At 45.4% G+C, this 23,566-nt stretch overlaps 1 protein-coding gene across 1 annotated transcript in view; it reads right to left on the bottom strand.

The window, feature by feature from the left end:
* Window positions 1-18,978, bottom strand: part of LOC141101697 (uncharacterized) — a 39,586-nt gene extending 20,608 nt beyond the window's left edge. The window contains exons 1-2 of the mRNA XM_073590978.1: window positions 18,412-18,978; window positions 18,014-18,123 (exon numbers count right to left, since the gene is read on the bottom strand). Of these exons, the coding sequence (XP_073447079.1) occupies window positions 18,014-18,123; window positions 18,412-18,701 (400 nt within the window). The 5' untranslated portion in view covers window positions 18,702-18,978. The remainder of the gene's footprint in view (window positions 1-18,013; window positions 18,124-18,411) is intronic.
* Between the last annotated feature and the right edge of the window lie 4,588 nt (window positions 18,979-23,566).

Genomic DNA, 23,566 nt, shown 5'->3' with positions numbered 1-23,566 from the left:
ACCTGTACTTCCTCGTCTTGTGGTACAGTGACCCTGGAAGTGGACAATCAACCTCTCAAGTTCTTAGTGGACACTGGGGCGGCCACCTCTGTTATCTCTTCATCTCAGCTGCCTCCTACAATCTCCCTGTCTTCAGATTTCCTCACATGTATTGCAGTTGAAGGTCAACAAACCTCATCACCACTCACTGTTCCCGTCCCAGCTGGCCCATTCTCTGGTGTCTTTGCCAAATTTCTGGTGTCTGAAACCTGCCCCGTCAACCTTCTAGGAGCTGACCTCCTTCAAAGGCTTCACGCTACCATCATCTTCGGTGATCAAGGGATGGAATTGCAATTACAAGATCCTGCCTCACAACAAGGCACTGAAGATCGTTGTGTCCTTAAGGCTTTCCCTCTGATGATGATGACTCTGCAAACGACACCTTCCCCGGATTTGCCCAATCTACCTACCACTCTGTGGTCAACTGGACCTGAGGATGTGGGTCTGCTCAAAGTGCCTCCAGTAAAAGTCCACCTCAAACCTGGGCACCCATACCCCAGACTACCTCAGTATCCGCTTAAGGCTGCCCAAGAGCGGAGCCTTGGAGTTCAGATTACCTCCCTCTTACATTCTGGAGTGCTAATCAGATGTGTTTCACCCTGTAACACACCCCTGTTTCCAGTGAAGAAGAAGACAGCTCCTGGAGACCCTCCGAAGTACTGACTTGTACAGGACCTCAGAGCAGTCAATTCAGCCACCATCTTGGAAACTCCTGTGGTACCCAACCCAAACACCTTGCTTTCTCAAGTGCCTACTTCAGCAACACTCTTCACCGTTATTGACCTGGCTAATGCTTTCTTCAGTGTCCCGCTTCATGAAGACTCACAGTTTTTATTTGCCTTCACGTTTCAAGGATCTCAGCTGACCTGGACCAGGACACCACAGGGTGCCCAGAACTCCCCTAACCAGTTCACTCATGCTATGAAGATGACCCTGGATCCGTGGGTGTTACAGAATCTTCATGTCACGCTTCTCCAGTATGTTGATGACCTACTCCTCTGTGGAACTGAAGAGAATCTGTTTGCTGCTTCTGAGTCCTTGCTCCTTTTTCTTCATTCTGCCAACTGCAAAGTCTCAAAGGCCAAGGTCCAGTGGTGCAAAGAGAAAGTCGTCTTCCTCGGACACTGCATCTCTCAAGGCTCGAGACACCTCACCGAGGACAGAAAACATGCAATCGAGGATATCCCTTATCCAAAGACATACTCTGCTATGCAGTCTTTCTTAGGACTCATTACCTACTGCAGACAGTGGATTCCGGATGCTTCAAGACTCATGCAACCTTTGTATGATTGCCTCAAGACTGGAGGACCGGACTGGGATCATGCTGAAAATCCGTATATCTATGCTCAGCAAAAGGACTGTTTCCTGGCTCTCAAGGAAGCTGTTGTCAGCGCCCCTGCTCTGGGTCTCCCTGACTACACTCAGCCGTTTCATCTCTTTGTTTCAGAATCTGAAGGACATGCCTCTGGTGTGCTGGCACAGAAACATGCTGATCGTTTCCGTCCTCTGGCCTACTACTCAGCCAGGCTAGACCCTGTTGCCAGAACTGCTCCTTCCTGCCTCAAGGCTGTGCATGCAGCCCATGTTCTTCTGGATAAGTCTGCTGACATAGCACTTGGTCATGACTTGGTCATTCAAGCTGGACATGATCTCTCTGCTGTCCTCCAACAAACATCTCCTAAGCATCTAACGAGCCAAAGACATCTCAGACTTCAGTGCTCTCTACTTCTGCCCTCCAACATCACCTTCCAGAAATGTACTACCATCAACCCAGCCACTTTGCTTCCACATTCTAGGGGGGAGTTCCCTGACGGGTATAAGGACTTACCAGACGGGAGGTCACCTGATGACCCGCATGACTGTGTAAAAGCACTGGAACAAGAAGCCTCTGCACCACAAAATGTGGTAACTCAAGAACTTCTCAACCCTGATTTGCAACTATGGACTGATGGATCTCGATTTGCAGACTCTTATGGCAAGTTCCACACTGGATATGCGGTCACCACTGAAACAGAAGTCCTTCTGGCTGAAGCCTTGCCACCTCACCTTTCGGCTCAAGAAGCCGAACTTGTGGCCCTACAACAAGCATGTTATCTAGCAGAAGGGAAGACGGCCAATGTCTACACTGACTCAAGATACGGCTATGGAATCTGTCACGATTTTGGATTCCTGTGGAAGTCCCGAGGGTTCATTACGGCTACAGGAACCCCTGTTAAACATGCACTAAGGATTAAAGCCCTGATGAAGGCATTGGAGCTACCTGTACAAATTGCGGTGATCAAGGTCAAAGCTCACGGGAAAGTCAATTCGAAGGAGACTAGAGGAAACCATTTAGCAGATCAAGCTGCCAAAGCTGCTGCCATAAAGAATGTCTCAGCAAAGTGGGAAGAAGAAGAAACAGCACCAGAAAAACCCTGTTGGGAAGGCACTGATACACCTGTGATGCCTGTGCTTACCAGAGCACAAACAAGAGAACAGGCAACCAAAGAAGCTACCCAAGCCGAAGGAGAACGAGACTTTGAGAAGTCCGAAGCCCGAAGAAAGAAGAGGGAGTTGATAGAAGACATGGAAATGGAATACCCTGCCACCGGATCTGTCTGGAAGCCAGCCCGACCACCTGAAGAGAGATTGTGGGAAGAACAAAAGTTGACCTCTAAAGAAGAAAAGAAGCAGTGGGAAGCTGCAGGAGCCATTCATGGGAATCGTAGTTCTGCCGGACAATACCAATTTCCTAGACTCTATAAGGTGGATGGGAAACCCTGTCTACCCAAAAGAATGTATCCAGCCGTTGCAGCATGGGCTCATGGATCAACTCATCGAGGAAAGAACCAAGCTCTGGCCTGTATCAAGAAGCTCTACTGGGCCCCAGGAATCTCTACCACTGTCACAGCCTACTCAAGAGCCTGCCCAGTCTGTGCCATCTGTAACCCAACAGCCACCGCCAAGGTTCCACTTCAGCATCTTGCCAAACCAGACTACCCTTGGCAGAGAATCCAGGTTGATCATATTCAGATGCCCAAGTCAGGAAAGTATGAGTATGTCCTAGTGGCTGTGGATATGTTCTCAGGATGGCCCGAAGCCTACTCAGTGACCAACATGACTGCCAAAACTACAGCTAAGAAGCTCATCACTGAAATTTCGTGCAGATTTGGAATTCCCGAAGTTGTTGAATCAGATCAAGGCCCAGCCTTCACTGCCAATGTCTACGAGGAATTGTGGCACATGTTAGGGACAGATTTGGGTCTGCACACCCCCTATCACCCCTCCAGTTCAGCCAAAGTTGAGAGAATGAACTCCACAATTAAGACCCAGTTGCTTAAAATGAGCCAGGACCACCCACTCCCATGGCCAGATTTGCTCCCCGTGGTCCTATACCATATCAGACACACCCCACAGGGAAAACACGGCCTGACTCCCTTTGAGATTCTTTTTGGTGCTCCACCTAAAATAGGAGACATTAGGCCACAAGAGTTGTCTGAGACAAATGATAAAGTTGTACAATTTGTGATTGCATTGTCTAAGGAACTGTCTAACACCCACTCTACAGTTTCTGCTTCTCTTCCAGAATCCACAGGTGACGTGGTCCATGACTTTGTGCCAGGAGACCTGGTGTATGTGAAAAAGTTTGTGCGCAGAGATTGTCTCCAGCCGAGATTTGAAGGACCCCACACGGTGATCCTGGTCACCCCCACTGCAGTAAAACTTGAAGGAAAGAGCACCTGGATTCATGCTTCACACTGTAAAAGAGACCGAACCAGTGTTTAGTCACAGTAGTGACTGAAGGGAAATGTTGCTGTTGTTTTTGACCTTGGGACTGGGGGCCATCCTCGCCCCTACCTCTTCGGCCCCTATTGTAAATAAGAATTCTGGTCCCTTTATTCTCTGGGTAAACCTGACAGCCCCGGTGAATATCTGGCGATTTGATTTCTGTGATGTAGTCAAGTGCCTTGAGACTGAACGGGTGGTAGAGGGGATCATCCAGTTCTATATGTGTGTTACCAGACAAGACAACAATAATTGTCATTATTGGACAGATGCTGCCTGGAGTACGGGGAATGATTGGGGATATAAACCTAGCGAAGCCATGTTCCCCAAGGATGGGACGGGTAGGAGTCTTCGTGAGAGAATGCATCTAACAGCCCTTCTGCAACCATTTAGGGGCTGTAAATGGGGTAGAAGCTGTCACCCCCTTCTCCTAAATCTTGAAAGTCCTCAATCTGCTGATCTGCAGACGTTCGTACTAGGAAGGCATTATAATTATGTATTTAGTGCTGGACCTTATGCGTATTTAGGCCATATACGGCTTCAGGATATTAGCTTCAGACCAACCAAGGCCCCCGTTACCAGTACACCTAAAATAGGCCCAGGTGAGCGTTTGCAAAATGTAGTTAATGAAGTGATCCCCATTCCAGGTCTCAGTTGGCAAGAGGTTTTCTCCATAGAAACACAAACAGCCCCAAGGAAAAATTTGTGGTTAGAATGGGTGAGGTACAATGTAAAAGTCCAGAATATCTCTGTAGGATGTATTGCTTGTGCTGCTGCGAATACACACCTATACACACATGCATTGCTTTTCCCTGATGACAACACCACTGCCTGTGTCATGAATTTGTTGAAAGGTTTGAAGCCCACTGATTGCCCAGATTACGTCCCACTAATTCATAAGGAACCCAAACTAAAGGTCCCAGGAGAAGTAACTGTATTAGCTGACAATTACACCTGCTATAATTCCCACGACACCACAGGTACACCAGTAGGGATCTTCGAGACAGGTTTCTGCAAAGAGAATAGTTCTCTAGATACTGACTTGTTAATCAAACATACACAATATATGTATGACATTTATTGGTTATGTGGAGACGGTAAGCTCCGTCCTAGGTTGCCAAATGCCTGGACAGGCCAATGCACCCTTGTTAAACTAGCTATGCAGTTCAAGATTCTACCCTGGGATCCAAAGATACCTGATGAACCTACCAGGAAAAGGAGAAGCCTCGATCAGCTCCATATGAGTTATGAAGAAGATCCACTAGTATATATTGATGCTATTGGAGTGCCAAGGGGGGTGCCTGACCAATTTAAAGCCCAGAACCAGATCTATGCTGGCTTTGCTTCTATAATCCCACAGGTGCAGATTAATAAAAATGTTGAATGGATCAATTACATATATTACAGTGAACAAAGGTTTGTCAATTTCAGCCAAGATGCCTTCCAAGGTATAGTTGAAGAATTGGGCCCTAACACTAGAATGACACTCCAAAATCGACTAGCCCTTGATATGATATTAGCTGAGAAAGGAGGAGTTTGTGGGATGGTGGGAGAGGAGTGTTGTACCTATATCCCTCAGAACTCTGGAGTGAATGGAAAAACCATGATAGCCCTTAAAAAGATAACTGGGTTAGCAGCAGAATTGAAAACTAATGCTGGAGTAGACACATCTTTCTTTTCCAGCTGGTTGGGTGGACTCAAGGGATTCCTTCAACAAGCTTGTATAGTACTGATTGCCCTCCTTGTAATTGGATCGATAACTCTTTGTTGTGTTATTCCCTTGTATAAAAAGGTTATTGCCAAAGCAACTCCGATTGGCACCTTCCTCAATCAAGAAGTAGACCCACCAGAGTACGATGGTACTGATCTAGGGGAGATCCCTAAGTATATTCCCCTCAAGAGAGTAGACAAAACCCCCCATTCTCAGATGATGTTAAGAGACTTAGTTTAGGGACAGCGGGAGAACTCCATGTGAGGTTAGTGAAGGGTTCAGCTGCCTGGAGGCCTCTCGCTAGGGGAGAGCTTCTGAGGTGTCTGGATGAAGAAATCCACCTCCCCTTTTCCCATCGCATGGACAGTCTCGAAGGATCTTTCATTAAGGGATAAACTTAGTGTTTAGGGGGGATTGTCAAGGTGAAAATATATTTTCTTATATAACTTTTATACTTTTATACTGTGAAACAATAAGTTTTTCCTAATTGCTTGCTAATGCAAATGTAACTGTATTAAAGATGGCTGCCAGTGTTCACTTTCACTTAAATTCAGTGTCTATAGAGTTAAGTTAAGTTTCATTTCTCCTAAAAAAGATAACTCAGGAATGTGAAGAAGAAGTAACCATCGGGAGACGTTTTGACGAATCAGAGAGAGACTGGACACTAGATGTATACTGCATAAACCCCGCCTAATGCACGCCTTCCCCTAACACTCAATATAGTATTGTGTATTTGTAAATAAAGCCAGTTGTTGTACTGATCCTGACAGGTGTGGATGCGGGACATTAGCTAAGACTGAATCAGCTGCGTGTCTGAGTCATTCTTAATTGGTACCAGATGTTTTGCGCTCGCACAATGATTTGGAATGACTGGTGAATGAGGATTTATTGTCGTTTACGACCCCGACAGAACCACACAGGCTTTAACAACCTCATTAACATTTTTTTCACTCAGCTGAATGGCAGACTGGAGTACCCGCCATTTGGCACAAAGAATGCCAATGGAACACTCCACCAGTCGCCTAGCACGTGATAGGCGCAAGTTAAAAATTCTGCGCCTGTGGTCAAGGTTGCGCCGGGGATATGGCCTCATGACATTGCGTGTTAACTGAAACGCCTCATCTGCCACAAGGACATAAGGGACTGATTCTTCAGTAGAGCCTGGTAGCTGGCATGGTGGTGGTAGATCCAACTGGTTGGTGCGTAGCCGCCGAGCCATTATGGAAGTATTGAAGACTCTAGAGTCTCCCGTCCTTCCATAGGCCCCAATGTCAACAATTATAAACTTGTATTGAGGGTCTGCCAGAGCCAACAATACAACAGAAAAGTATTGTTTATAATTGAAGAATTGGGAGCCAGAGTTTGGCGGCTTACGCACCCGGATATGTTTTCCATCAAGGGCCCCAATACAATTAGGAAACTGGCATTTCTCCTCAAAGTCCCTTGATATCCTCAACCAGTCTTCCATCCTGGGCTCGGGCATGACGACTTGATGGAGTCTTGTCCAGATTTCTATACATGTTAACCTGACTATGCCAGAAATGGTAGATCTTCCAATGAGAAACTCATGGTGGAGGGCTGCATAAGACAGGCCAGTGGACAGGAAGCTGAAGAATAACAGAAATGGATAATTTTAGAATGCAGAAAGTCCAAAAAATCAGTTACATGCCGACCAAACTTGGTAGGAATTGAGATAGACTAACACACACATATTTGGTTGCACAATGACTAAGTGATATTCAGTACATATTAGACTTAACATTCTGGTCTGTAAGTTGAAACATATGTGGACTAAGATGAGGGCATTAAACTTAGTCCAATAAGCCAAAAATACATACTTTGGCCCACACATTATGAACATGGAGAATGTGGTTTTGTAGTACATACCGTATTGTGAGTAGAAGTCGCTCCTCTGCAGATATATCTTTGTGTATCCTTGTGTCCTGAAAGGTTATCCCAGGGCGCACTGTCTCCAAGAGTCGATCAAATGTGGCAATGCTCATGTGACAGTATTGGTAAAATTTAACAGGATGCTCCCGCAGAGAAGAATAGAGGCGGTGAAAATGACCTCTTGTGAGTCGTTGCCTCAAAAGTGGATGGACCCACATGCGTCTCCTCCTCCGCGGATCCACTATCACTGGGTATGGGTGACCAAAGCGGCGTGACAAAAGCCAGTTGAAGAGAACCTGCTCAGTTGTGTTGAAACTTAGACCCTCTGCCATGTTGCACATACAACACCAACACATCTAGTGAAGGCAAGGTCACAAATGGACAGAATGGAGGCAGCCACCTGTTCCTGAGGCAATAAATAGGGTGCAGGCTAATTATTTAAATAGTTAGCAGGCCTCAAAACCGTTAAATGTCCATTTTGCAAGGCTGCGAGAAAATCTCAGCATACGGATTGCATATGGATGCCAGATTACATACAGATGCTGACATGCGCAAAATACGCGACCACACCTTGCTTATGGATGACATACGGAGCACTATTTAGGGATCATTCATCCGTATTACGCATGTAAACTATGGACCGTATTTTGCGTCGGTTAGTGTGACCCCGGCCTTATGGGGAAATCGGTCTTCACTGAATACAGATTTCACCCATGAATTGAGAGCGAAAGATAAATCCAGGAGGTCATAGAAGTAAGTTTCCTGAATAAGTTGTATTACAAAGTTCCTTAAGTTCATGTCTACTATTGATTTATGAGATGAAAATTAAACCAACGGTTAACGCCTGTTTCACACATCAGCTTTTTCCCGTCAGTCAAGATCCGCCAATTTTTTTAAAAAACGGATCCGCCAAAAAAGGGGCGGATCCGTTTTTTACACCCATAGACATACATTATTGGCGGATCTTGACTGACGGTCGTCCGTCATACACGTTATTGTACAGATCCGCCAAGATTTTAGCGGCTCCCAGGCGGATGAGACGGACCCTGCAACTTTTTTTGCGGTGACGGTCCGCTATTTTCACTCCGGGAAGCATTTTAACCCTGAAGTACTGTCCCGGGAGCCGCTAAAATCTCTCTCTCTCTCATCACCGCGAGATGCCCGCTCTCTTCTCTCGGCTCCTTATCCTCTCTTCTCATGGCTCCCGGATCATGCCCGCGAGTTCCCCGCTCACTTCTCGTGGCTCATACCCGCTCTCTTCTCTCGGCTTCCGATCCTCTCTTCTCGCGACTGGATCATGCCCGCTCTCTTCTCGCAGCTCCCAGATCATGCCCGCGAGTTCCCCGCTCACTTCTCGCGGCTCATATCCGCTCTCTTCTCGCGGCCCTGCTACATCGGCGGTACTTTTTTTCATAACTGCGGTTCCTTTAACACTCCTAGATCGGCGGATCCTGTCAAACCAACGGTCCGGTGGCTCCCGTTGGTGTTTCGACAGACACGGATCCGTTCTCCGCCTTTTTGGCGGCTGGCAACTGACTGTAAAAACGTAAGTGTGAAACAGGCCTAATACTTTAATATTAGGTGTGAATGTAAGGTAAGTAACCCTGGCAGTAATTTTAAAGAGAATTTGTCACCATGCTATAAGTTACCATTTTTAACTCTTATTTAATTTCCCTGAGTTTTTTGTTATTTTTCTTTTTTGAATCAACCATACAGCTTCAGAGATATGAGGTTTTTTTTTTTACAATAATTTTTATGATCGTGACCAGAGGGTGTGGCTCACAGGGTAAATATACAGAGTATCCTAAAGACATGCCCCAGAGGATTTTTGAAAGACTACAAAAATAAATACGAAGTAAAAAGGCCCATAACTCTGGAACTGTATGGCAAATATAATATAATATATATATATATATATATATATATATATATATATATATTACAGTAGGGGAGCAGCAGGAATAAAATAAGAGCAACAAGTGACCACTTTTAATCTGGTGACGTGTCCTCTTTAACGGGTAAGTAAGCTTTACAATTTTTTTTTACATGTAGCTGCCCCTAGTGTTGATCAGTGGGGGCTTGGGTCCCGACACCCCCACTGATTGCTCAAACCAAGGGCTGAAAAGGATGATGTAATGTCCGCCATGTCTGTCATGTCTGCCATGTCTGTTTTGTCTCAAGAACTCCTGGAGCGATGTGCATGCGCATATCTTGTCTGCTATCCTGCTTGTTCCCTAGAGCAGTGTGCACACTCACGTCATGTCTGCTGAGCTGCAAGATGCCTGCGTTTCTGCTTTGCCTTCTGTGATCTTCTCGTCATGTCTAGAATCCCTGATCATGTGTCCTTCCTAGGATCCTGCACTGTCTGGTTCTGCAATCATCTCGTCATGTCTGAAACTCTGATCATGTGACCTTTCCTAGGATCCTGCACTGTCTGGTTCGGTGATCATCTCGTCATGTCTAGAATCCCTGATCATGTGACTGCGCTCTGTGATCCTGGAGCATCTGAACTAGGAAGTTCTACCCTGGTCCTGACCCGGAAGAGGAGGTGCTATGCCCTATATCAGACCGCCCCTTCCTATGCTCAGGGCCTGAGTATTGTGTCCCTGCATGGCTGCTTGGTCTGTGGGGCGCTCCCTCTATTCTGTGCCCTTGCACCTAGCTCTGTAGTGCGTCTCTGCACACGCTCCATGCTTGTATTCCGTCTCTTGTCTCGTGTCTTGTCTAGTGTTTGTCCTTCGTGCCATGTTTCGTCTCTGCTCTGCTTTGTCTTGTAGTCCTTGTTTGCTCTGATTCTGTTCCGTGTTTCTTTCCATGTTTCCTGTCTCGCTTTGCTTTGTGGCTTCAGGTTACCCTGCCTCTGTGCCCTGTCCCTGACGTGTCTCCTTATACGTGCAGGCCCCCGTCTCTGTGCCCTGTCCCTGACGTGTCTCCTTATACGTGCAGGCCCCCGTCTCTGTACCCTGTCCCTGACGTGTTTCCTTACACGTGCAGGCCCCCGTCTCCGTACCCTGTCGCTGGCGTGTCTCCTACACGTGCAGGCTCCGCTCTGTACCCTGTCTAGTCCCAAGGTTCTCCCTTGGCCCGGCCCTGGGCTTCGGCCTACGCTCTGCTGCTAGACTCTGTCCCTGTCCCTGGCGTTTTTCTACACGTGCAGGCCTCCGCTCTGAACCTCTCCCTGGCGTGTCTCTACACGTGCAGGGCTCCGCTCTGAACCTCTCCCTGGCATGTCTCTACACGTGCAGGCCTCGCTCTGTACTCTGTCTAGTCCCAAGTCCCTGCCTTGGCCCGGCTCTGGGCTTCGGCCTACGCTCCGCTGCTAGACTGTCCCTGGCATGCTCTCTGCATGCGCAGGTCTCTGCCTCATTCTTTGTCTTGTCCCTGATGCTTCGTGCGCTCTTGCACTTTTCGTACTAGGCTTTGCCATGCTGTTTCGCATGTGGCTCTGTCCTGTACCCTTTGCCTAGCCCTGCCTTGTGGCTCCGTGCATATGCCTGGTCGCCTGTGCCTGCCTGGTGTGCCTCAGCCGTGCCGCCTCTAGCTGTGCTCGCCAGTGTGCCTCAGCCGTGCCCCCGTCCAGTGCTAAAGTGGTTCCCGGCTGTGTGGCCCCGCAGCGGTGCCTCCTCTAGTCGTGCCCACCTGCAACTGCCATCGTCGGTACCACCTGCCAGTGCCCCCGCCGTGGTCTCCGTGCTTTCTTGCATGCACGCTGGTTCTCGCACTGTGCCTTTTCGTGCTACTCTTGCACAAAGCCTTTTGCCTCTTTTGCTCTGCTCTTAACCCTAGTGTGCCTGCTGGATTCCATAACCTGCCGACCGCTGCCAGAGGTCCGGACCTAGATGACTGCGGCCTGATGTCCGGAGCTGATGTCTGTAGCCAGATACCTGGACCCTGTCGGTCGATGCCATTGTACCTGTCCCTGGCGTGCCCTCGCATGTGCAGGCCACCATCCTTGTCTCTCCCCGGCATGCCCCTTGGCATGCGCAGGTCTCGTCCTGTGAACCTGAACCTGGCGTGTCCGTTGACACGCATCATGTCGTTAAACCTGTCTTGTTTCCTTGCATGGAACCCTGGCTGACTTTCGGATGTCTGGATCCTGATGATTGCCTACAGAGCTTCAGAACCTGATGTCCCGGTTGATGTTCGCTTGCTGTCCGGAGTCTGATGTCATCGTGCCTCCGCCTACCATCTGCACATACCATGCTTGGACCTTGGCGTGCCCTTGCACGCACCTTGCTATGTTGTCCCTGTTCTGATTATGCTTGTACCTGATGTTATCCCTGAAGCCTTCCTTAAATGAAGTTTCTTTGAACTAACGTCTCATCTCGCCTTGTCTTGTTTCCCTGAGCCGGCCGTCTGGTCCAGCTGCTGTGGTGGCTAACCCCCTTGGTCTTGCCCCTGACACTCCCTGTATAGGGGGTGGTTCTCACTAGGTTAGCTCGCCCTAGGTGGATGGGTGCCACGGTCCAGAGGGTCCACTCATTCAAAGAAGAAACGACTCAGCGTAAGCTGACGCTCGTCACAGAATACTCAGGCCATGGACTCCGCTGGTACCTCTGCTACCCGTCTGATGAAGAACCTGATCTGGTCTATGTCTCCTGAACTCGCTTGAAAATGGCGGTACCCCATCCACTCTTCTGATGTAAATGAGACCCTGCTCTTGACCTCTGAACTTGTTTGGAAATGATGGCAGCCAGAGTAAGAAGACTTGCTTGTCTACCCGCAGTCCTCCCCACTGGATCCCCGTGTCTCGTTCGCGGCTCCCGTGTCTTGACCGGTGTAGGTGTCCGTTTCAGATGTCGGATCAATGTTGTTGGAGTGGTTTGTACTAAACTCTGGTTTCTGCCGAAGAATTTTTTTTTTTTTTTCTTCTTTCCAGCCCCGGTAAGAGAGGGCTTAAGGAGGGGGGTACTGTCATGTCCGCCATGTCTGTTTTGCCTCAAGAACTCCTGGAGCGGTGTGCATGCACATATCTTGTCTGCTATTCTGCTTGTTCCCTAGAGCAGTGTGCACACTCAGCTCTTGTCTGCTGAGCTGCAAGATGCCTGCGTTTCTGCTTTGCCTTCTGTGATCTTCTCGTCATGTCTAGAATCCCTGATCATGTGTCCTTCCTAGGATCCTGCAATGTCTGGTTCTGCAATCATCTCGTCATGTCTAGAATCCCTGATCATGTGTCCTTCCTAGGATCCTGCACTGTCTTGTTCGGTGATCATCTCGTCATGTCTGAAACCCTGATCATGTGACTGCGCTCTGTGATCCTGGGGCATCTGAACTAGGAAGTTCTACCCTGGTCCTGACCCGGAAGAGGAGGTGCTATGCCCTATATCAGACCGCCCCTTCCTATGCTCAGGGCCTGAGTATTGTGTTGTGTCCCTGCATGGCTGCTTGGTCTGTGGGGCGCTCCCTCTATTCTGTGCCCTTGCACCTAGCTCTGTAGTGCGTCTCTGCACACGCTCCGTGCTCGTATTCCGTCTCTTGTCTTGTCTAGTGTTTGTCCTTCGTGCCATGTTTCGTCTCTGCTCTGCTTTGTCTTGTTGTCCTTGTTTGCTCCGATTCTGTTCTGTGTTTCTTTCCATGTTTCCTGTCTCGCTTTGCTTTGTGGCTTCAGGTACCCTGTCCCTGTCGTGTCTCCTTACACGTGCAGGCCCCCGTCTCTGTACCCTGTCCCAGACGTGACTCCTTACACGTGCAGGCCCCCGTCTCTGTACCCTGTCCCTGGTGTGTCTCCTACACATGCAGGCTCCGCTCTGTACCCTCTCTAGTCCCAAGGTGCTCCCTTGGCCCAGCTCTGGGCTTCGGCCTACGCTCCGCTGCTAGACTTTGTCCCTGTCGTGTCTGTACACGTGCAGGCCTCCGTCCTTGTCTCTCCCTGGCATGCCCCTTGGCACGCGTAGGTCTCGTCCTGTGAACCCGAACCTGGCGTGTCCGTTGACACGCATCATGTCATTAACCCTGTCTTGTTTCCTTGCATGGAACCCTGGCTGACTTTCGGATGTCCGGATCCTGATGATTGCCTACAGAGCTTCAGAACCTGATGTCCCGGTTGATGTTCGCTTGCTGTCCGGAGTCTGATGTCATCGTGCCTCCGCCTACCATCTGCACGTACCATATTTGGACCTTGGCGTGCCCTTGCACGCACCTTGCTATGTTGTCCCTGTTCTGGTTATGTTTGTACCTGATGTTATCCCTGAAGCCTTCCTTAAATGAAGTTTCTTTGAACTAACGTCTCGTCTCACCTTGTCTTGTTTCCCTGAGCTGGCGGTCTGGTCCAGCTGCCGTGGTGGCTCACCCCCTTGGTCTTGCCCCTGACACTCCCTGTATAGGGGGTGGTTCTCACTAGGTTAGCTCGCCCTAGGAGGATGGGTGCCACGGTTCAGAGGGTCCACTCATTCAAAGAAGAAATGACTCAGCGTAAGCTGACCCTCATCACAGATGAACTGAACAGTTTTAATAGAAAGTTAGGGATGTAAGTTCCTTTGCTTCAGGCAGAGAGGGTCTAATTAGCCCCCATCAATTAATACTATTGAATAGCAGCTATAAAATATAAAAAATTTAAAAGTTTAACTTAAAATACAGACAGGTATGAGATAGACTACTGTGCACTAAGAACTTCCATAATGTAGCTCCCAACGCAAGAGTTTGTAAACTATGCGGTATGGCATTCCTCCAAAAAGGAAAGTTATAGAGATTACTGTGCAAACATTATTGAGGACAAATCTGATTGGCTGAATGGTAGTGACTAACAAACAGCAGTTTACATGTCTCTTTCCATATGTGCTTTTCAGCAGGATGCTAGCCAGACTAAAATCCACAGCCTCTTTTTCTGTGATGGTTGACCTAGAACATAATAGCAACTTTAGATGTGGCCCTTAACTTAATCAGGGAGCCGCACATTACAATCAATGTCCTGTATCTATGAGTGTGCACCGGAAAAGTATCTGCAATTTTGGGATACTGTAAGGGTCTGTGCACACGTTTGCGGATTGCTGTGCGGATTTTTTCGCGTGGAATCTGCATCTCTTGACAGAATCCGCCGGTCAAAATCTGCGCTTTTTTTTATGCAGATTTCCTGCAGATTTTGTGCCGATTTGGCATGCGTTTTTACACCTGCAGATTTCCATAATGGAATGGATGTAAAAACGCTGTGGAATCTGCACCGAGAATTGACATGCTGCGGAAAGTGAACCGCTGCGGATTCCGTGCGTAATTTTCCGCAGCATGTGCACAGCAAATTTTTTTTCACATAGGTTATCATTGTACTGTAAATCTCTTGAGGATCCGCAGCAAATCCGCAACATGTGCACATACCCTAAAAATCTGTGGTGTATAAAGTGTGTATGAACATCCCCTTAAAGTTCATGAAGTCGTAGCCATGACAAATGCCATTGAGTTGGCCTAAATATTTTTTCTGAAACATTTATCTAGACATTCTTGAGACATTTTGATTGACTTTCTTTGTGGCAATATGGGCACAATATCCCTTCTTGTTTCTAGCATGGATAATAGGATAAGCTCCTTTAAATACCAGACAGGCGGGCATTGTTTTAACTTACCGCCTTACAACAGAAAATACTTAAGAAAAAAAAATCCTCATAATCATGTCTTAACCTGCATTATGGCATCTGAAGGAATTACAAGGCACAGATGATCTCTGGAACTTAGGCCTCTTTCACACTTCAGTTTTTTGTCAGTTAAAATCCGCCAAAAAGGCGGAAAAGCGGATCCGTTCCTAACTGATGTGAACGGATGCCACAGGATCCCGTTTTTTGATGGATCCGCAGAATTTTAAAGGAACCGCTGGCCGGGAAGGAGAGAGAGAGAGAGAGTGTGAGTGAGAGAATTTTTTTCGTCCGCCAGAAAGGATTTCAGGGTTAATTTTTTCCCTGACTTCCTTTCTTCGGGCATGTGCACTGGAAAATGCGGATCCTACAACAAAAAAAACGTTGCAAGGTCCGTCCACGCAGAAAGTTTGGCGGATCCGCAAAAAACGGTTCCAACGGATGGCCATCTGTCAAGATCCACCAGTAATGCAACTCAATGGGGGAAAAAACGGATCCGCCAAAAAAACGGCGGATATTGACTGATGGTCAAACACGGAAGTGTGAAAGAGGCCTTAGGAAAATTCTGTACAGTTTACCACCCTGTCTGGCTGTCAGGACGTCATCCACCCCCATCAAGTGTAATAAATGAGGTCTGATGACTCAAAAAATGAAATTTTGGAAAATCTACACTGTCAAATTGTACTGAGGCGGGCACAGAATTGGCCGTTTATTCATTGTCTAAGGATGGCATCATGATAGCCCCACCCATTTAAGATTTGACTGAACTCATGTACTAGGTATGAACGCAGAAAAGTGCTGCCATATAAGTGGAGCTCTCTAAAGCCTCCTGTAGAGACACAGCACCCTCTACTGTATCTTCAGTGAGAAGCTTAGTTATTTAAATTCAGCTACATTGTCTATTGGGATTGTTACAATTGCTCTTGCCTGTTCCCCCATATTTTATACTGGAGCACTGCCTTAGTGAGTGTAAGGATATGTAATTTCCACTACTGTAAGGATAGAATTATTACAGATTACAAGCATGAAATACATTATCAGGTGAATCCTCACATAAAGAGGGGATATGGAGTTCCACTTTCACCCCTTCCTCAAACCCACCATACATGCACGGTGATGTTCGGTAGTACTTTCCACAGCTGTAACATATGGCTAATGGTCTGGATTGTACTGTAGATAAAATTGAGACCTGCCTCCCCTAGAAGTCATAGTCAAAAACAGCCGTGGTATCTCAGGCGTTGGACAAAGGGAGATGACTGTCAGCCCAAACGCCTCTCCGCAACGTGATCACAGGGAGCCATTTAGTCGCTATGGAAGTTAAAGGCTTAAAGGAAATATTTCAGTAAGTTTTTGCTTTGTAATCTGATGTAGGGGCTGAGACCATGATTCCAGAGATGTGTCACTTACTGTGCTTTGTTTTGCTGCTTCAATAGCAGGAGCATATGATTACATGACTATGTGTCTCATGCCTCCTGGTCAACTGCTTTGCATAGCCTCACCCTCACCACCAATTAGTAGCTGTCAATGTACAGTGTACACCGAAAGCAGCCAATCAGTGGTGTGGGTGGGGTTATGTACAGCTCAACATTCCAAGCTCTGCTAGATCTGAAGCAGAGAAAACTGTGATTGTATCACAACTGTTGCAGCTTGTAAACTGAGAGATACAGCTTTGGAATCAGGATCTCTGTCCCTACATCATGCTGCTGTCAGATTAATTAGGAAAAGCCTAGTGATAGATTCACTTTAAGGCCGGGGTCACACTGGCGAGGAATACAGCCGAGTGAGAGGCGCTAAAAGCACGCATTAGACACGGACCAATGATTCTCTATGGGGTCCCTCGCACCAGCCGTATATTTCTCATCCGTATTCTATGCTCCGTGCCAATCGCAGCATGCTGCGATTGTCAGCGTACTACGCCCGTAGTACGCCAATGCAAGTCTATGGGTGTGCAAAAAATACGGATTACACACGGACCACACATGTGACCTGCGAGAAATACGCACCAGGTGTCTTTTAGCAAAGCCGGCAATTCAGTGCGCTATACAGTAAACTCACACTGACAGGTTTAATAAAGAAAGAATAGATATAGACACATAGAATACATATATACAGTATATATATATATATATATATGTATATACATATATATATATATATATATATATATATATATATGCATTCTATGTGTCTATATCTATTCTTTGGTTTCTGTTAGAAACCCTGTCATAGAGCTCCATTATATGTCCATTTTGCAAGCCTGCGAGAAAATCTCGCCATACGGATTACATACAAATGCTTACATGCGCAAAATACGCGACCACACCTTGCTTACGGATGACATACGTTGCACTGTTTAGGGGACATTCATCCGTATTACGCATGTAAACTACGGACCGTATTTTGCGCTGGTTAGTGTGACCCCGGCCTAACAATGACCTCCAGGTCTACCATTTTAGCATAACTGTTAGGCCCGGCAGTATATTGTACCATCAGTCACATACAATGGCTTAACTGGCAACTCATTGGCCCCAATCCAAAAGCTCCAACAGAGTCCCCAAATATCATAGTTTTATAAGTATTGGTCTCATATGTACTAAAGAGACCTTTACGGCCCCCTGAAGCTGCAGTGCTCGAGTGCAACTTCAACTAATGCACCAGCTATAGTTACTCTCCTGATCTCATCAAGTCTCCTAGTGGAATTAAAAAAAAAAGTTTAAAAGGAAGTTTAATAATATGTTAAAAAATGCCTAGAAATAAAATTGTTATATCTCAAAAAATCTGAAAAAAAAAAAAAATAGAAGTTCTAGTTATCACCAAATGGATCAACCAAATGTCGCTAATAAAAACTACAGCTCATTTAAAGAAATGACTTAGTTGAAAAATAAATTGTAATAACACTTGGAAGTACTGTTAAAAAAAAAAATGAAAAAAAAAAAATTTTATCATAAGGACTAAAATTGACTGTGGTGAGGAGTTAAATGTTCACTTCAGTAATTACAATATTTTTCTAAAAATCTGCAGTTCCCACATTTTTCCATAGATGACTTACATCTGTAGGTGACTGACAAAATTTTGCTCTCGTTACTGTAAGTGAACTCATTGTCGTCATGCTTCCCAAATCCCATATACTGGGGGGCGCCTCCTTTTGCCTCTGGATCTCTACAAAGAAAAATCAAGAATGATAGTTCCATGGGCTTCACCCATATTAGTGCATTGTTATGTGAGAAAAGAGTCATCATTTCATAATTAATGATTTTCAAGATCTCTACTTGCTGTGAAGGAACGTATCAGCTCTGCAATGAACGACACATAAGATGGTGACTTGTCCTTCAAGTCTGATACAATGTATCAGGGCAGGTGAAGTATAACAAACTAGCAGGACAGAGATTAGCAAGGTTAAATATAAATTATAGCCTTCCCCCCACATCCCCTTTTGCATTATATTACCTGGACACAACACACACGGCCACATAGGAGCAGTTCATAAGGGCCATGGGTTCACTGAAGGGATGACAAGGACTGAAGGTCACCGACTGTTCCATCATTTTCCCCTCCACTTCGCGTTGAACCTTCCTGTCCTGTATCAGAAAACCCTCCAAATTTCCTAATGCGGCCAGGTTGACAACCCCCGAGCCATCCTTCATTAGACATTTACAGGGGTTCACTTTCATGCAGCCGGTCGAGTCCCCCAAAACTAATCCCAAGCAAAAGAGAAGCAAAATGTATCTAGCAGCCATAATGGAGGATCAAGGCAGCAGCACGTAGTGCAAATCTATAGCACGTAGGTGGCAAATAGTACAAGTGATCCAAGCACATATTAACACTTCACTGTCAGGGAGGATGACTCGGTGCAATTTTGCATTTATTTAGATCATTGTTATGCACAGTTTTGATAGTTTTCACCTGTGGCTGACACTAAATAGGGACTTCTGTTGCAGGCAATTTTCAATGGTGGTAACAAAATCTTCTGTGGGTGAACAAGTGCTGGATGCAGGACATTTCTACTCCCTGGCTGAAGTGAATGTCGGGAGAGGCCAGACTCTCTTATTGTAGTGATATTCTCTTGCTTGACTATCCCACTCACACAGAAAACAGCAGTACTTTGTGTATCCACCCTGAAGACCAAGTAAGAGGGCAACCTTGTTTTCAATCAGATAATTTTTTATTGTGAAAAATATTAAGATATATTCACATTTTGATTTTGTTTTTTGAAACAATCAAAACTAAATGGAACAAACACAGTAATAAAAAAACATATACAACATTACAAACCAAATACGAAACGGTTCACATTAACATTCATCGTAGTTCCCAATGTTTACACCCTCCCACATTATGTGCATTAGGTGAGCGTCATTTTTTCCAAATCTTGGACACATGTGCACTCTTCTGACAATTTTAAATAGGATACTGGGGTCTTATATACTCTATGAATAAGAAAGATTTGGGACAGTCTTTGTGATTCAGACAAGGATAATTTAGGAATTAGATCCAGCACCTCTTTCCATTGTTCCTCAGATAGGTATTCAGTCTGTGCAATATTAGCAGACTGAAGAGACTGGTGGTGAAAATACAAGTCATGTGTTTTTGACTACACATATCTCCAAGACTGACACAAGAAACATGTGTCAGTAATGGAGCTATGTGGTGTCAAAAACGCAAAGTGTACAGCGCCGTGTGTGTACGGCGCAGTGTGTGTAGGCGGCGAAAGACACATTAATCCAGGGTTCCCCAACGCTAGTCCTCAAGGCCCACCAACAGGTCATGTTTTCAGGATATTGCACAGGTGAAGCAATTATCACCTGAGCAATACAAAGGAAATCCTGAAAACATTATCTGTTGGTGCCCGGTGGGCCTTGAGGACTGGAGTTGGGGAACCCAGAATTAGGGGACCCACATCTCTTTCCCACTTTACTTTCGCTGTGATAGGATACTTTTATAATTGAACAGCCATAAGCTGCTTATATATATGGGAAATTAAACCCTTTGTGTCTATTCGGCAACCACCTTTAAGTCACCAGAGTGGAACCACAAATGTTGGTCATAGTTCAGGCACCTCAGCACCTGTTTCATGTTGTCATAGGTTTCTTTCATGTGGACTGCATAACCAACTGGAATTGAAGGTAGTGCATTGCCATTATGCAGTATGAATGCTTTTAGGCTTAGAATCATAGAATGTTAGAGTTGGAATGGACCTCAAGGGTCATTATGTCCAAACCTCTGCTCAATGCAGGATTTACAAAACCATCTCAGGCATAGTTAGGTCCACATATATTTGGACAGAGATTTAATTTTGGTTCTAGACATTACCACAATGAATTTTAAACAAAACAATTCAGATGCAGTTGAAGTTCAGACTTTCAGCTTTCATTTGAGGGTATCCACATTAAAATTGGATGAAGGGTTTAGGAGTTTCAGCTCCTTAACATGTGCCACCCTGTTTTTAAAGCAGCCTCTATTTCAACTCTTCCATTGAAGGAGAACTCACCACCTCTTGTGGCAGCCTGATCCACTCATTGATCACCCTCATTGTCAAAAAGTTTTTTTTCAATATCTAATTTGTATCTTTTCCCTTTCAGTTTCATCCCATTGCTTCTCATGTTTTCATGTGCAAATGAGAATAAACATGATCTCTCTGCACTGTGACATCTCTTCAGATATTTGTAGACAGCTATTAAGTCTCCTCTTAGCCTTCTTTTTTTCAAGCTAAACATTCCCAGATCCTTTAACTGTTCCTCATAGGACATACTTTGCAGTGCGCTCACTATTCTGCCACCGATGTACGTGGGTGAGATGTGTCTGAAGGGTGTGAACACCGTTCTCTATATAAGCAATAGCAGATAGCGTCAACTCACTAACTTGTGCTAATATTCTTGATGAGCTGCACGTGATTAGTCCGGAAGGATGATGCAGTGATGAATTCAACAGGTTTCATTCACAGTACCTTGATGAGATGAAGTGAGATACCAGAGATGATGAAGGGATGAAGATGAGGTAGAAGTTAGTACTGCAGGTTAGAAGCACAAAGTTAGAGGTAACAAGAGAATCCTTTCTCCAATCCTGAAGCATGGTGCTGTCCAAGATGGCACTGACAAAGAAGGAAGTGAGATACAGATAGGAGGAGTTGCAGAGAGAAAGGTATTATGGGTAAAGCTTAGTAATACATGAAGAACATAATATAACAATGGCCAGTAGATGGCAGCAAAGTACAACAAATACAATAGATGGAATTAAACCATATAGCTAACAGCACACTCCCCAGCTGAAATCCTTGGATTTCACTATTTAACAGTCTTGAAGTGGAGGTATTTCCTTGAGGACACTGAGGGATACCTCCCTGAAAGACAAAGCAGTGATGCAATGCAAAAATAACAATAACATATAAACGATGTAGATGAATGTCTATAACCAGTTCTTGAAGTAATCCAATGGTTCAAGTTCCAGTACAATCAGAAGAGAAAAGGGGGAGACAGGGTGCTTCCAATGCGTAGGTCTGTATGGAAAGTAGATGAGTGCACAGCAAATGTTAGGCTCACCTCGCATAAAACAGCTGCAGCAGTCTGCACGAGGTCCAAGGACTTCGTACAAAGAGAAGGCTGGTAGTGCAATAAGAGACTGCGCTGCTGTGGTAGAATTCAAGATATCTTTATTGCCAACGCATTTCCTGAGCCAGTCCCAGCTCACTTCATCAGGGCAACTGATGAAGTAAGCTGGGACTGGCTCAGGAAACGCGTTGGCAATAAAGATATCTTGAATTCTACCACAGCAGCGCAGTCTCTTATTGCACTACCAGCCTTCTCTTAGTACAATCAGAAGAACATTTTAAATAGTCCAAAAGTTCCTTCTGGTTGGATGGATAATCAATTCTCAACCAGTATGAGTACGATAACCTCTGCTATAGGCCTAATGAAAGATTTGTGGTCACCTTGCAATGGCGCGAACAAGCCTTGTCCATCTGGAAAACCGACCATATCGCTGACAGTCAAACCAACCTTCTCTTTGGAATTGGTGATGAGGGTGTTGACATCAGGACCGATCTCTGGGTGAATGTCTGGATCCTGAAGGCTGAGGTTGTCTTCAATGGCAGTCTCTCCACACTGGTCGCAAAGGAACTCCGGTCCTGTTAACCAAGAACAGTTTGCGAAACCGTCAACAGACACAGGCCTAGTAGCAAGGTGTAGTGTGAATATAAAAATGGCTATTTTGAGACCATATTGAAATATACAGAATGAATACAGACCATTACATAGCTGCATTTCCGGTCACACAGTTCAGACAGACAGACACAATCTTGAGAACTGTTTGTTTATTAGCTGAAACCCTTTCATACACAAACAGTTCTAGTTTCTATATGTTTGACAATGCTCATAGTAATGCAATCTTGAGAACTGTTTATTACCTGAAACCCTCTCACCTTACAAACAGTTCTAAGTTTCTATATGTTTGTTGTTTGTTATTGTTGTTTCATCTAAATCCATGTGTGCTATTCTCATCATTTGATCTTTGCCTGGTATCTCAGCTTCTTTAAAGCTGGCCACTGGAAGGGCAGGGTGAAACTAGAGTTATTACATAGTGTAAATCACTATATAAGGCCAGAGAAGCATGACTAAGACAGAAGCAAAAACTTGGATACCTGTACGTGTACAATGTTGATACCTGCATAACTGGGGACGCCCATGCAGTGTTGTGAATTTCCCAGGGGATCTGTCTTGGTGTTGCTTCTCTGAATTTCCAGATGGATTATGTTTAAAAGCCTCTTGGTGATGGATGATGTAAGTATATGTACTTAATCATTATATGTATTTAATCTTTATATGTACTTAACCTTTGTATGTTAAAATATACAAAAGTATACGCAATCATACTATTCAATCATATTATTCCTTTAATTTCGTACTTTGAAATAAAATTGTGTTGTATCGCAAGTAGTAGCCTTCTTTAAAGCCGTATCCAAATCTTAGTGTTAAAAACCTGGCAATACACAAGGTCAGCAGGGTCTTCTAATCCTTTTAATGAGGTTACTGATATACACGTTGAAGCGTTTTGTCTGGTTGTATATGTAGCTCAGAACAACTTTGCTGTCTGTGTAGAATCTTGTGTCATCCACGTGAATAGCTAGTTCGCTCTGTATGAAATCTGCAATCTCTATGGCTAGTACAGCCCCACAGAGTTCAAGTCTGGGTATGGCGTGCTCGGGTTTAGGATCTAATTTTGCCTTTCCAAATAGAAATCCAACATAAGCTTCATTGTTAGAGTCTATAATCTTCAAATAGGCAACAGCTGCAATAGCTTCAGTAGAGGCATCAGAGAATGTATGGATCTCTTTCCTTTGACTTGTAGCAAGGGATGCTGGAGCTTAACAATGTGATATGTGGATTTTATCCAGGGCACAAAGAGATTCCCTCCATGACTTCCACTTCAGTTGTTTGTCAGGAGGGAGTGGTACATCCCAGTCCTTAATAGACTCTGAGAGTTGTCTTAATAGAAGCTTGCCTTGTATAGTCAAAGGTGCAACAAACCCAAGTGGGTCATATAGACTGTCCACCACTGACAGAACCCCATGCTTAGTAAATGTTTTTTTTGCACCCTTAACCTGAAAGCT

Source organism: Dendrobates tinctorius, unplaced genomic scaffold (assembly GCF_039654945.1).
Source record: "Dendrobates tinctorius isolate UK_male_01 unplaced genomic scaffold, ASM3965494v1 ptg000120l, whole genome shotgun sequence".
Taxonomy (NCBI): domain Eukaryota; kingdom Metazoa; phylum Chordata; class Amphibia; order Anura; family Dendrobatidae; genus Dendrobates; species Dendrobates tinctorius.
Note: the sequence above shows the minus strand (reverse complement) of the source record. Positions and strands in the feature narration are given on the sequence as shown.